Source organism: Aethalodelphis obliquidens, unplaced genomic scaffold, assembly GCF_003676395.1.
Source record: "Aethalodelphis obliquidens isolate GAN/ISIS:26980383/991018 unplaced genomic scaffold, ASM367639v1 scaffold23, whole genome shotgun sequence".
NCBI lineage: Eukaryota > Metazoa > Chordata > Mammalia > Artiodactyla > Delphinidae > Aethalodelphis > Aethalodelphis obliquidens.
Window position 1 is genome coordinate 23,281,655 of NW_020837967.1, and position 14,801 is coordinate 23,296,455.

At 38.9% G+C, this 14,801-nt stretch overlaps 1 protein-coding gene across 8 annotated transcripts in view; it reads right to left on the bottom strand.

The window, feature by feature from the left end:
• The window catches only part of NSUN6 (NOP2/Sun RNA methyltransferase 6), an 87,558-nt gene that overhangs the window by 55,681 nt on the left and 17,076 nt on the right, over positions 1-14,801 (bottom strand). For 5 of the 8 annotated variants that reach the window (XM_027121992.1, XM_027121997.1, XM_027121991.1 and 2 more), the window contains one exon: positions 374-483. In XM_027121992.1, coding sequence (XP_026977793.1) covers positions 374-483 — 110 coding nt within the window. Of the gene's footprint in view, positions 1-373; positions 484-13,088; positions 13,169-14,801 lie in introns of all 8 variants that reach the window. The other 3 variants (XM_027121996.1, XM_027121993.1, XM_027121998.1) reach the window with 1 other exon arrangement.

The following is a 14,801-nucleotide window of genomic DNA, read 5'->3' on the forward strand; positions in this document are numbered from 1 at the left end:
TAGGCTCCGAATGTTCCCCTCACAAATGACAGGACAGCAGCCTGAGGTTTTAGGGCAACAGAGTAAAGAATACAAAACAAAATTTCACTGACATCTTACGCTCTATTCATCAGTCCTGATCCTGTAAACATCATCACACACGTCCTCAAAGGGAATAAAAGAAATGGGCACAAAACCCATATACGGATGCCTAACTTGTTAGTCCTTATCAGATATCTCTCTCAACCGGCTATACTAAATCCAAAACTTGGAAAATATCTTTATTAAAGTAAATCTGAAATGTATCTGAGTGATGATTTAATAAATTTTCCATTTGATGATACACATAAATTTTAGTGGCTGTTCTACAGAGAAACCTAAACGTTATACTCACATTTTGAGGCTGACACAATTCCTGGAACATAGACGTGGGCTCCTCGTAAGACTGCATTGCCACACTGGGCTCCAACAATAACTTCACAGGGCTGTTGTTTTATATTATTCCTAGGGATGCAAGATGAGAGAATGTGAACAGTGATACACCTCCAACGCCTATCAACCTTTTCAGTGTTTCAATCTGAACCCTAAGTAAATAACCTCTTTGGTCTTCACCGTCCCATAGGAATGCCACTAATGAATAAATGAGAAAAAGCTGAAAAAAGATAAATACGGAAGAAATAGTTTTTTAAAAAAATTACAAAGAAGATGGACACTTGAGAAAAAGAAAACAGAAAGAGGATCCTATTGCAAGATAGTAAGTGGCACCAAAAACTGCTTCATCAAATACAACTAGTGAATATAACAAAAAAGCAGCAGACCCACAGATACGGAGACCAAAGTAGTGGCTACCAGTGGGGAGAGGGAAGTGGGGAAGGGCAAGAAAGGAGTAGGGGATTAATAGGTACAAACTATTAGGTATAAAATAAGCTACAAGGATCTATTATATGATACAGGGAATACAGCCAATATTTTTTTCTTTATTGAAGTATAGTTGATTTACAATGTTGAGTTAGTTTCAGGTGTACAGCAAAGTGATTCAGTTTTATATAGATAGATATACAGATATAGATATTTCTTTTTCAGATTCTTTTCCTATATAAGTTATTACAAAATATTGAATATAGTTCACTATGCTATACAGTAGGACCTTGTTGTTACCTATTTTATATGCAGTAGTGTGTATCTGTTCATCCCAAACTCCTGATTTATCCCTCGCCCACCCCCTTTCCCCTTTGGTAACCATAAATTTGTTTTCTATGTCTCTAAGTCTATTTCCATTTTGTAAATAAATTCATTTGTATCATTTTTTTTTAGATTCCACATGTAAGTGATATCATACGGTATCTGTCTTTCTCTTTCTCACTTACTTCACTTAGTATGATAATCTCTAGGTCCATCCATGTTGCTGCAAATGGCATTACTTCAGCAAAATAGCCAATGGTATAGCCAATATTTTATAACTATAAATGGAGCATAACCCTTAAAAATTGTGAATCACTATACCGTACACCTGTAACTTATATTGTACATCAGCTATACCTCAATTTAAAAATAATTAGGCAGGATTGAGGTCACAGGAAATGACACACAGGCTAGAACAGGAAAAGGGACCCCTTGGGGCCCAGCTCTGATGCGTTTCATGTTAGAATGGACATGATCAAGTGTTTCTATTCTAATCACCCAATGAAGCTTTATGTGGATTAAAATCACAACCCCCAAAGGAAAAATAAAAAACTGCTTCACCATTTAACAAGCATTACTGTTTCATAACAGCATTAGGAGAGAAGAGAAATAAAGTCCCTGCCTTCAAAGACTAAAACAAACATACGAGGCATTCAGAAGTATTTCTAAAGTGGTAGATTGGTGCACAGTAAGTTATTAATATTTTAAACTAGACAAAGGTAAGTCTTCTTTTCTTCCTTTACTATCCAGCTTTTTTGAGTGCTCTCCAAATTCTCACCTCCTATCCATTCCTCAAATCACTGAAGCCTGGGTCTCACTTCCAACACTCAGAGCGGCCTTTTTCAAAAGTCAGGAGTGCCTATGTGATTACCCCAAACAAACATGTTGAGCACTGCATGTCTGATGGGCTTCCCTGGTTGGCAACATTTCACAAGTGCTGTCATAACTCCTTGCTGGGGAAATTAAGTGCATTTTCTTCCCATGATCTCCAAATGATCAAACCTCAGTAAACTTCTCAGCTTTATCCTCCTTCCTGGTCCCACACTCTCACTGCCCATTCTCTAGCTATCTCTAGAAGAGGTTCATTCCCCCAGGTTCTAAAGCATGCCAAGCAGCTCATCTCACTCTGAATCCTAAACCTTGGCAATCTCATGATCTCAATAGTCACAAAAATTACCTACATATTTTTTTAAATTTTATTGAAGTATATTTGATTTACAATGTTGTGCTAATTTCTGCTGTATAGCAAAGTGATTCAGTTATACACATATATATTCTTTTTCATATTCTTCTCCATTATGGTTTATCAGAGGATACTGAATATAACTCACTGTGCTATACAGTAGGACCCTGTTGTTTTTCTTTAAACACTTTACCAACAAAGCACATTTTTTTTTATACAGCAGGTTCTTATTAGTCATCCATTTTATACACATCAGTATATACACGTCAACCCCAATCGCCCAATTCATCACACCACCACCACCACCACCCCCACCGCTTTCTCTCCTTGGTGTCCATACGTTTGTTCTCTACATCTGTGTCTCAATTTCTGCCCTGCAAACCGGTTCATCTGTACCATTTTTCTAGGTTCCACATACATGCGTTAATATACAATATTTGTTTTTCTTTCTGACTTACTTCACTCTGTATGACAGTCTCTAGATCCATCCATGTCTCAACAAACAACCCAATTTCATTCCTTTTTATGGCTGAGTAATATTCCATTGTATATATGTACCACATCTTCTTTATCCATTCATCTGTCAATGGGCATTTAGGTTGCTTCCATGACCTGGCTATTGTAAATAGTGCTGCAGTGAACATTGGGGTGCATGTGTCTTTTTGAATTACGGTTTTCTCTGGGTATATGCCCAGTAGTGGGATTCCTGGGTCATATGGTAGCACTACTTTGTTTTTTAAGGAACCTCCATACAGTTCTCCATAGTGGCTGTATCAATTTACATTCCCACCAACAGTGCAAGAGGGTTCCCTTTTCTCCACACCCTCTCCAGCATTTGCTGTTTGTAGATTTTTCGATGATGCCCATTCTAACTGGTGTGAGGTGATACCTCATTGTGGTTTTGATTTGCATTTCTCTAATAATTAGTGATGTTGAGCAGCTTTTCATGTGCCTCTTGGCCATCTGTATGTCTTCTTTGGAGAAATGTCTATTTAGGTCTTCTCCCATTTTTGGATTGGGTTGTTTGTTTTTTTAATATTGAGCTGCATGAGCTGTTTATATATTTTGGAGATTGATCCTCTGTCCATTGATTCGTTTGCAAATATTTTCTCCCATTCTGAGGGTTGTCTTTTCGTCTTGTTTATGGTTTCCTTTGCTGTGCAAAAGCTTTGAAGTTTCATTAGGTCCCATTTGTTTATTTTTGTTTTTATTTCCATTACTCTAGGAGGTGGATCCAAAAAGATCTTGCTGTGATTTATGTCAAAGAGTGTTCTTCCTATGTTTTCAGGACCTTGTTATTAACCCACATATTCTAATGATTAGCCTTTCCAGACTGATTACCTGCAGGTAGCTATATATACATGTCCCACAGTTATTTCAAACTCAACAAGTCCTGAACAACGTTATGATTCTCTGACCCACTCCTCAAATCCTTGCTAACACCCCAATGCTTCTCATCCTCCTATGTTTCCAGTCTTGAACAAAGTGCCATTATCTATCTGAATAGCCAGACTGGAAAGCCTGGCATCATCTTAAATCTCTTCTTCCTAAAACTTCTAACATTCACTGAGTTACCAAGTGATGCCACCTCTAATTCTCTGACAGGTCTTCCGGGCCCATCCCCTGACATCAGACGTGCGTCACCTCTTAACCTGATCACTGAGATAGCTTCCACGTTTTACCTTTGGTTGCTTTCAGATGCTCCTGATGTCTCTGGTGTTCTTAAGTTCCATTCTGAAGTACCTAGATATGGATTTATCTTTACTTTTGGCTTCAGGCACTGTATTCCTTAAATCTGACTTTCATCAATTCTGGAAAATTCTTTGTCATTATATTTTTGAATACTGTCTTTCCCCATTATTTCTAATCTATACATCTGGGATTCACTAGAAACGTGTAGTGCCTTTTCATTCTTTTTTCCATGACTCAGTTTCATACTTTCAACTGCTTTACCTTCTTTACCTGCTGCATTCTGGGTAATTTCCTATGAGTCATCTTCTAGTTCATTAATTCTCTCATCTGTTGGGTCTAATCTTCAGTTTGGCTCATTGAATGAGTTTTTAATTTTAATGATATTTTTATTTCTAGAAATTCTTTTTCAAATCTTTTTTTCACTCTTAGGGTCTTTTACGTTTTAGATTCTTCCTTTGTTTTTTATCATTTCAAGGAGACTGATTTTACAGTCTCTACCAGTTAGCTCTATTTGCTACAGTTCTGGGGGAATCTAATCCCTTCAGTTTGTTGTATACACTGGTCTTCAAAGGTGCATGGCCTGGGCTGACGGGTGTCACTCCAGAGTGGTTTCAAGCATCCCAGGAACTAGCTTAGGATCCAATTTTTATGTTAATTTCCCAAACTGCAGGTTTCCAGACCACTTGGGTGGTATGAATTTGAATTCCAAGCCCTTATAGGTATGAAACCTCTGAGTTCTGCATCTCAGATTTTTTTTCCTCCAACTAAAAACTCCAAGGCAAGAGCGATCCAAATCCTAATTACTGCCTTGTACTAACTGCTGGACGTTTCTCACCTCCTAGCACCAGAATCCTCTTGTTAAAACCAAACACCCACCAGGGGACTTCCCTGGTGGCACACTAGTTAAGAATCCGCCTGCCAATGCAGGGGACTGCATTGGGTTCAAGCCCTGATCCGGGAAGATCCCACATGCTGCAGAGCAACTAAGCCCGTGCGCCACAACTACTCAGTCTGTGCTCTAGAGCCTGCGAGCCACAACTACCGAGCCCGTGTGCCTAGAGCCCATGCTCCACAACAGGAGAAGCCACCGCAATGAGAAGCCCGTGCACCGCAACGAAGAGCAGCCCCCTCTCACCACAACTAGAGAAGGCCCGTGTGCAGCAAAAGAAGACCCAATGCAGCCAAAAATTAATTAATTAAATTTTTTTAAAAAGCCAAAGCCCCTAAATTCAGGGGACCAAGCATTTTCTCCCTCAAATCCCCCAACCCTTAATCTTAGCTCACACACTTACTGCTCTGTTTTCAGTTACTCTTCATTCTAACCACTGAATATTTCACTTACGTTCTTAATCACTCCACTGTGCATTTTATGACCTTTTAGTCAGTATTCCTAGTCCTATGTAGCAGAAACATCCTCAAGTTATCTAGTTCACTGTACTGCTGGGAATAAAAGACTGAATTGTTCCCTAACTTGGCTCCAGTTTTGCAATTCATCGTCTTTTGAAAAAAGTGTTTAAGCTTTTTTGGCTGTAACCCAGGGTAAGAAATGCACTTAAATCACATCCCAGTACACATGTGTATACACACACATACATTTATAGCAAACATTTCACAAAATACCTTATTATGTACAATCCAATATATTATAAAATACCCCATTTCTTTTTTTAAAAAAAGCCCATAGGGCTTCCCTGGTGGCACAGTGGTTGAGAGTCTGCCTGCCGATGCAGGGGACACGGGTTCATGCCCCGGTCCGGGAAGATCCCACATGCCACGGAGCAGCTGGGCCCATGAGCCATGGCTGCTGAGCCTGCGCGTCCGGAGACTCCACAACAGAAGAGGCCACAACAGTGAGAGGCCCGCGTACCGCAAAAAAAAAAAAAAGCCCATAAAAAACCAATTACATTCATTTCACAACCTACTAATGGGTCATGATCTACATGCAGTTTGGAAAACATACCTTTATGCTACTACCAGTATTGTATTTCTAAAATCATGACTGTAATAAAAATTATTTGGCTCCTATATTCTATGCAAAAAACACTCCTTAGTTTAAAAGCAAAAACCCTTTACATTTCACATCTACCTCTCCTAACTACTTCAGCATCTTCTTTCACCAATCTGAGAACTGATTAGCCAAACTGATCACTTTTGTCATGAACCACCATCTATTTTCACACCTCTGTACTTTTTGCATATGTTCTCTATCTCACATACCCTTACCTACTTTATCTCCTCATCCACCTAATTCTTACTCACCTTCAAGGCTCAACTGAAGTTACATCTATTTGGAGAAAACCTTTACCCACTTCTTTGCACTCAGCCCCTCTTCTTCTATGCTCTAATGGTATTTAATTCATACCCCTACCACGGCATCTATTGCATTTTGACTTGTACCAATAGTCCCTGCTTTTAGAAACTATGTTTCATCCATCTTTATAACATCTTTGGGTCTCACGCATAGCACCAATTCAAAAAATATCTTGTGAAATGGAACCCTGTAGTGTTAATCAGAAAGTTTTTATGAGAATAACCATTTCACGGCGAGAAGAGAATGGGAGACCACAAAGATGAGTCTTAACACAGGGGGCCAGAACTGCTATCCTTTCTTTGGAAGGCCTGGTGACAAGGCTGGTCCTCGGCTAGTGTTTTGGAACTTAGAATCAGGGGAGTTCCCACTATGAACTGATAAGGGTAGCTCACTGTGCCTACACTGTTTGTAACAATGTATTTGTAAACAAATAATATGGTTTACGGTGGACACTGAGTTTCCTTCTGGGAGGCTGGAATCTGGGTAAATACCAGGCAGGAGGTACCCACACAACCTGCCCTGAATGAAAATCCTGGATGCCGTGTCTCATTAGAGCTTCCCTGGCTGGTGACATCTCACATATATGTTGTCAAGCTCGTTTACTGACGGAGTTAAGTGCACCGTGTATGACTCCGCTGGAAAAAGACCCTACAGCTTGCAAATGGTTTTCCCTAGACCTCATCCCATGCACCTTTTATTTTGCTGATTTTCCTTCAGATCCTTTCACTGATTAAATCATAGGCACGCATATGATTATATGCTGAGTCCTCTGAGCCCTCCTAGGGAATCACAGAGCCAGGGAGTGGTCTTGGGGATCCCTCAATACAAGAAGTAATCGTATAAAAATGTAAGATAGCATATGCAAGTGTCAAGGTGTATGTCCGCTTCACGGAAATTTCAGCAAGGAAATGTAAAAGTTGACATAGAGCCATAAAAAATACTAAAAGCTTGATTTTTATTGAACTGTTTCTAAATAAAGGAGTGAAGCAACATTAAAGAAAGATGATTTTCCAATTGAACAGTAATAAAGATTGGAGGAAAACTAGTAAGAAGGTACTTAATTGCACACAGCCAAAAATAAAAATAAACAGTAAAATAAACATTAAAAAAAATACTCTTGTATCAATATAGAAAACAAACTTATGGTCATGGGGGGAGAAGAACGATAAATTGGGAGATTGGGATTGACATACACACACTACTATATATAAAAGAGATAACTAATAAGGACCTACTGCATACACAGGGAACTCTACTCAATACTCTATAATGACCTATATGGGAAAAGAATCTAAAAAAGAGTGGATATATGTAGATGTATACCTGATTCACTTTGCTGTACAGCCGAAATTAACACAACATTGTAAATCAACTATACTTCAATTAAAAAAAAATACTCTTGTGTTGGGAGTGGGGGGGAATGAATTAGGAGTTTGGGATTAACATATACACACTACTATATATAAAACAGACAACCAACAAGGGCCTACTGTATAGCACGGGGAACTCTACTCAATATTTTGTAACAGCTTATAAGGGAAAAGAATCTGAAAAGGAATATTAAACTGAGTCACTTTGCTGTACACCTGAAACTAACCACACACTGTAAATCAACTATAATTTGATTTAAAAAAAAAAATACTCTTGTATGAAGAAAAGCCTGGCATTCAATTTTCTCTAAGTTTTTCAATAAAGTTGACACTGATACCATCAAAATCAGCATTACAACCTTATGTTCAATCTAATTACCAGTGATAAAACCTTCCTAACATTAAAATATATTTGATCAGTAAATTAAATAGCATGTTAAATAAAATGAGGGAACCTGAATTTTATGGTGAGAAATTACTTTTTAAATTGTTTACTGCCTATAAATAGTTTAACCTATGTTTTGATATCTTAAATAACTGGATGATGTTGAGCTTCTAGTAAAAGATTAGTCAAAGAATAAAAGTATAAATATATTCCTTTTTCTAAAGCCCACAGAAATGGGGAATGAAAAACCTAAAAGAAAATTCCATTTGCAAGAAAACTAAGAAACAGCTATTACCCAAATGATTAAGAATAATTAGCAAACACAGTAAAATTTGGATCAAACCTAGTTCCTCAACAGGGTATGAATGCTTCTGAAAAGGAAAGGCTTCTGGGTGCCTAAACAAATATTTACTGCTTAGATCCAGGACCAGAGGGTCAGACAGAAAAAAGGAGAATCTGGGAGCATCTTGTCAGTGTCCTGTGCCCTGCAGATAAAGATGAAGGAGGACTGGACTGGCAAAATTGGCACAAGCAGACAATCTCTGCTTTCTGTAACAAAACTGGACAAACTGCCTAGAAGTAGCTAAGGGAAGAGAAGGGAAAGCGCAAGCAACTCTGTCACTCCTCCGCTGAGTTCACTAAGCGTTAACAAAAATTAAAGCCCCCAACAAAGAAGCTATGAGCCGGATCCCCTCACAGAGCCTTAGTCTTCTTCAGCTCAGCTCACCAGGACTAGAGTTGTGCCACTAGGAAAGACCTGGTGAAAGTATTTTGAAAGACACATCTGATGAGTTGTCTAGATACACACTTGACCCGAAGTGCAAACTAGGTGAATCTATGTGAAAGTTTTCATTCAAGGATTCACTCAAACTGGGAACTATGTGTAGATACACATGGCCCTGTCTACCCTCAGGTTCTGCCTCCATGGATTCAACCAACCGCAGATGAAAAAACATTTTTTTTTAATTCCAGAAAATTCCTAAAAGCAAACTTGAATTTGCTGTGCACTGGCAACTACTTACATAGTATTAAGTATTGTAAGTAATCTAGAAATGATTTAAAGCATACTGAAGGATGTGCATGAGTTATATGCAAACACTACATCATTTCATATGAGACTTGAGCCTCTGTGATTATTGGTATGTTGGCGGGGAGCGGGGTATCCTGGAACCAGTCTCCCATGGATACCAAGGGACATCCGTAGTAGTAAACAAAGCTGTAATAAACAAAAGGCAGTACAAAATGTACAGACCAAAAAAGGGCAGAATTTCAAATAACCTCTGTATAGTTTCAAAGAAACTAAAAAGAACCTTAGAAAAGGGATATAATAACAACAAGATTAAAAAAATACAGAACAAAAGTGAACTAGCCCAGCTCAGCAAGTAAAGGATAGTAAACCCTGTGAAATTCAAGAGTTAATGTAACAGGCCTGCGACAGCTATTCTTAGAAAGGCCTGCTGGGAAGGCTGGACCTCGGCAGCATCTGGAACCTTGACTGGCCAACGGTCCCCAGCACTGACATAAAACCACCTCTTAAGAGTGAATTACTGTTCCTAAACTGTTCGTCCAAGCTGTGTGGTTATGCTGAACACCTGCTTTCCTTTTGGGAGCCTGGAATTCCATTACATGCCAGGCAGAGGGCGCCCAGATGACCAGCACCCAACTAAAACCTTGGGTGCTGGGTCTCTAATGGGCTCCTCTCATAGACAATGATTCTATACATGTCACAACTGACTGCTCGAAGGATGAAGCCTGTCCTGGTAGCTCCATGGGGAGAGACGTCCAGAAGCTTGCGCCTGGTTTCTTCCAGACTTTACCCCGCATGCCTTTTCCCTCTGCTGTTTCTGCTTTTGTACCCCTTTCGTGTAATAAATCCCCGCCATGAGCCTGACTAGATGCTGAGTCCTGTGAGTCCCTCCAGCCCGTCACAAGACCCTGGGCTGTCTGGGGGTGTCCCAACACAGGGAGCATCTGTCCTGGAAAACCAACACATGGACCACCAGTGTCCTCCTAACAGATCGGGCAGGAATATGTAACAAAGATATTCAAAGAACTACCAGAAGACTTGTAATTTAAAAATTACATTGCATTTCAATGAAAACTAAGGAGAATAATAATTATTATTATAAATATTAATAACAATTATTATTATTATTATAAGGTATACCCCAGTGAAGTTTCTAAAGTCCAGTGCCTAAGAATCCCATAGATCTCCAAGTGAAAAATCAAGGTTCTGTTGTAAGGGGGGGAAATATTTTTTGGCCTCAGATTTCTTCATAGCAACACGTGGGGCCCTAAGATTGTAGAAGCAGTGTCTACAAAGGGCTGAGGGAAATAACATGTGACTTGAAATGACTATAATCAGCCTATAAGTTGTTGTTTAAATATAAAGGCAACAAGCAATTCTCAAGCGAGAAAGGAAACAGAGCATACAAGAGACATACTTGGGGGAAGGGAAGCAGGTGCTGGAGACCTGCTACATGACGCTATTCGATCAACCAAGAGATCAATTAAGATAAAGAACTCAGAAATAAACTACCAATAGGGCTACAAGCAAGCACTGCATTCATTTGAATTATGCTTGTAGAATAAAAATGTTACAAAGCTTTACATTGTTAAAAAACTAACAGTAAATAAAAATTGGTTGGTGGAGGTTTTAGGGCAAATTTAAGCATAAGAATTTCTTCAATTTTCATAGTGGAAAGTCAAAAGATACCTAATAAAAGTGATGATGAGTTTAAAAGACAAAAAAGAGCCGAACTGCTCCTTTTAGAAACAAAAGGTAGGTATATGAATCCACAATCCTAAAAGATTTCTTAGTGCTTTCCTGTAGTAACTCACCGTTTGTGTTTTATAGTTCACTAATGCTTTAACTTTTTTTAACTTTTTATTCACTTTCGGCTGCGTTTTTGGTCTTCGTTGCTGTGCGCGGGCTTCCTTTACTTGGAGTGAACGGGAGCTACTGTTTGTTGCAGTGCTCGGGCTTCTCTTGTTGTGGTGCACGGGATATAGGGGCATGGGCTTCAGTAGCTGTGGCACACGGCTTAGCTGCTCTGCAGCATGTGGGATCTTCCCAGACCAGGTCTCAAACCCATGTCCCCTGCATTGGCAGGCGGATTCTTAACCACTGCACCACCAGGGAAGTCCCCACTAATGTTTTAATGAGTAATTTAGCTCACTACAAAGAACAGATGAAAGAATTATTACATAGCCAGTAAAAAGAATGAAATAGTGTTATATAGGATTATGGAAAACTACGGAGGCCACAGTACATTCTGAAATGAATCACAGGTCTCAAAAGACCTGTGACTGTGATCAACTGTAGTAACTAACTGGTTTAAAACTAGGAGATGAAAGAAATCAGAACACTGGTTTCCTGGTAGAGGGGCAGAATGCAGAGAATTTTCTGGGTGATGGAAATGGTGTATATCTTGATGGGGGTGAGTCTTGACTACACAGTTGTATGAATTTACCAAAACTCAGCAAATAGTACACTTAATTAGGATCTCTGCATTTCACTACTGCAAATTCCCCCTTAACAAAGAGCTAGAAGAAGGAGTTTACAAAATCGGGACTTGCCTGGTGGTCCAGTGGTAAAGAATCTGCCTTCCAATGCAGGGGATGCGGTTTCAATCCCTGGTTGGGGAACTAAGATCCCACATGCCGCAGGGCAACTAAGCCCACGCGCCACAACTACGGAGCTCGCACACCTCAACGAGAGCCCGCGTGCTGCAAACTACAGAGCCCACGCACCACAACTACAGAGAAGCCCCCACGCTGCAACGAAAGATTCCGTGAGCCTCAATGAAGATCCCGTGTGCCGCAACTAAGACCCGACACAGCCAAAGAAAAAAAAGGGGGGGAGTTTACAAAATCAACTTTTTTAATTGCAGAAGTAATACGTGCTTATGGTAAAAAAAAAAAAAAAAAAAAAGACAGAAATATTACAAGTGAAAATCTCCTCTTACTCAGTTTCTCCCAATCCAACTTCCTCAGAGTTAATCCCTGTCAACAGTTGGGTATGTTATACCCTCCAGACTTTTTTCCGTATATAAATAAATATATATATAAATCTGTAGTTGTGTTTTTTAGTCGCAAAAGAAATGTGATTTCTTACATTCCTACACAGAGCAACATGCTTTTGGTATTTAATTTATCGAGAACATCACCTTTTCTTTGTACATATAATTCTCCCACATTAAAGGCCACATAAAAATAATAATAATAAAGGCCATATAATAATCCACTGCGTGGATAAACCAAAAACCACTGCTCTACTGTTGACCGCTAAATTACTTTAAAGCTTTAACAAAATGAGCATTTTTATGTTTATTATAAGTCTTAGGGGTATTAAAAAAATTTTATCACAATTAGGGATTTTCAATACAACACCCACCATAATATGAAAGCCGATTTTTTCCAATTTTAAACACATCCCACCAAACACATAGTGTCTGTTCTACTCAGAGAACAAACACAGTAATTTAACATAACTGTGAATTAATAAAATTTTACAAACATATCAATTATTAAAGTAGGAAACGGTGCTTTGTATTTTTGTTGTAGCTCAATGAAGTTTTAATTGAGCAGTGGAATCAAGATATACAAGGAAACAAATGTAAAAGTAATTTTCTTACAGAATGGAAAAAAATCAATCACTGCACAGCAGAAACTAACACAACATTGTAAAGCAATTATACTCCAATAAAGATGTTTAAAAAGAAAAGAAAACATGATATAACACAGAAAAAAAAAATCAATCACTGCACTAAACGCAAGTACAATGCATTACTCTCAAGGTATCTGGGCCCATTCCTAGTGTTCTTTTGTAATATTTTCCATGAAAGACTATAGAGTCAGCATTTACCAAGTTTGTGAATTCCTATCTTAATAATGGAGAAACTTAGTACTGTCACTAACAGTAAAAAAGAACCTGTGACATTTTTATTTAGAAGAATACAATTTGAAAATGAAATAGTTACAAACCTAGGTCCAATAACAGGAATAAGTAAGACATCCTGAAGGTCTGGATGCTGAAGAATAGGAAAACTTAATCCATTAAACTGCTGTTAAAAATAAACACACAGGATTACAAAGCAATCAGTATACTGGTTAAATTTCAAGTTACAGAGCTTTTCAGTGTCATTACCTAGCAGAGCACGGTAATGAGCTTGAGTTAGGGCATTTTCACTTTATTCCACGGGATACTATAAAAAATCAAAGACTTCAAAACAACAACGTTTTCTCTATAATTTGATTCTCAAGTATCTTAACTTCTTTACAAGTAAAAGGCTCAATTTTGCTTACTGTTTTTGACTTTGGAAACACGAACCATTGTTGACCTTACGTGACTTACTCTGAAAACACATATCCAATATAGGATTGCATGAATAGGACATTAAAGATTGAGATTACTAAACGCTATTTATTATATATTATCAACACTGGATGCCATGTCAGTTGGATGATGCTTCCTGGCAAAGGCTCAGGATTTTCAGTATCCTCTACCGTACTTGGCCTTCAGACTGGAAATAAGTGCAGGGCCAGTGGCATAGGTGCTGGGGCCAACTCCCAGTCTCATGGGAGCCAACTCTGCAGCTCTTCCCAACTCCATGGTCATGCTGGTAGCTTGAAATAGACCAGAGTGGGAGCGTTTACACCACAAAACTCAGCAAACACCACACACCAGCATTATTTTTCCCAGAAAGTGGGTTGTGCAGTATGTACCAGCACACCACCGTTGCAGGCGGAAGACAACCGGGCACTCCACGCGGAACAGTGGACTGGACAGCAAGGGCTGTGTACCCTATCGGAGGGCAGCACGCAAATACTGGAGAACAAGTCTCTGCCATGTAAGCTAGGGATTATCAACTCATTCATTTTCACATAATACACCAAAGAGCAGTGACCATAACAGATATTTGCATTGCCTTGTAGTATCCATACACTACCTACAGAAAACTTCCAAAATCAACCTATTTCTAAGTTGATGGAAAGAGAAAAAAAAATTCTTCAGATTTTAGAAATCTGACTATATTTCTACCAAGTCAACAGCTCTTCTGCCTTCTGCTTCCTCCAGGCAAAGGATACTGTGAACTAACCACATCCAACAGAATAGTAAGAAACCTTAAGGGCAAACTCATTCAGACAAACCTCTCTCCCTTTTTTTTCCCTCTCTCCCTCATGTGCTCTCAGTTTGATACCTTACAGCATCCAGACTATGGATCCTTCCAAGGAGAAGAGAATGAATTTTGCCATTTGTTTTTGTTTTGCTTTGGAAGTACTATTTCTTTATACTATAGAAATAGTCTACAGAGAGATCAATCCTCCTCAGGCCAGGTTTCCCTTCTCTCCCTTTTTATCAGATATTAAAATGATACAGAAATAAAACTTTTATAAAACCACACGTCTGTAACTTCCATAAAAGACCACAAACTTTTTTTTAAACCAAGCATATCACCTGCTTGTCTTTCTGTTTGTTTCTACCCCGTGCCCTTTTTAAAACAGCCTTAGTGAGGTTAATTTACATACCATAAAATTTACCCATTTTAAATGCACAATTCAATGATTTTTAGTAAATTTACAGAATTGTGTGACCACCACTAAAATCCAATTTCAGATCCTGTCCATCAACACACTATGATTCCTCATGTCCATCTGCAGCCAATGCCTGTTCCCAGCTCCAACCCCAGGCAACCA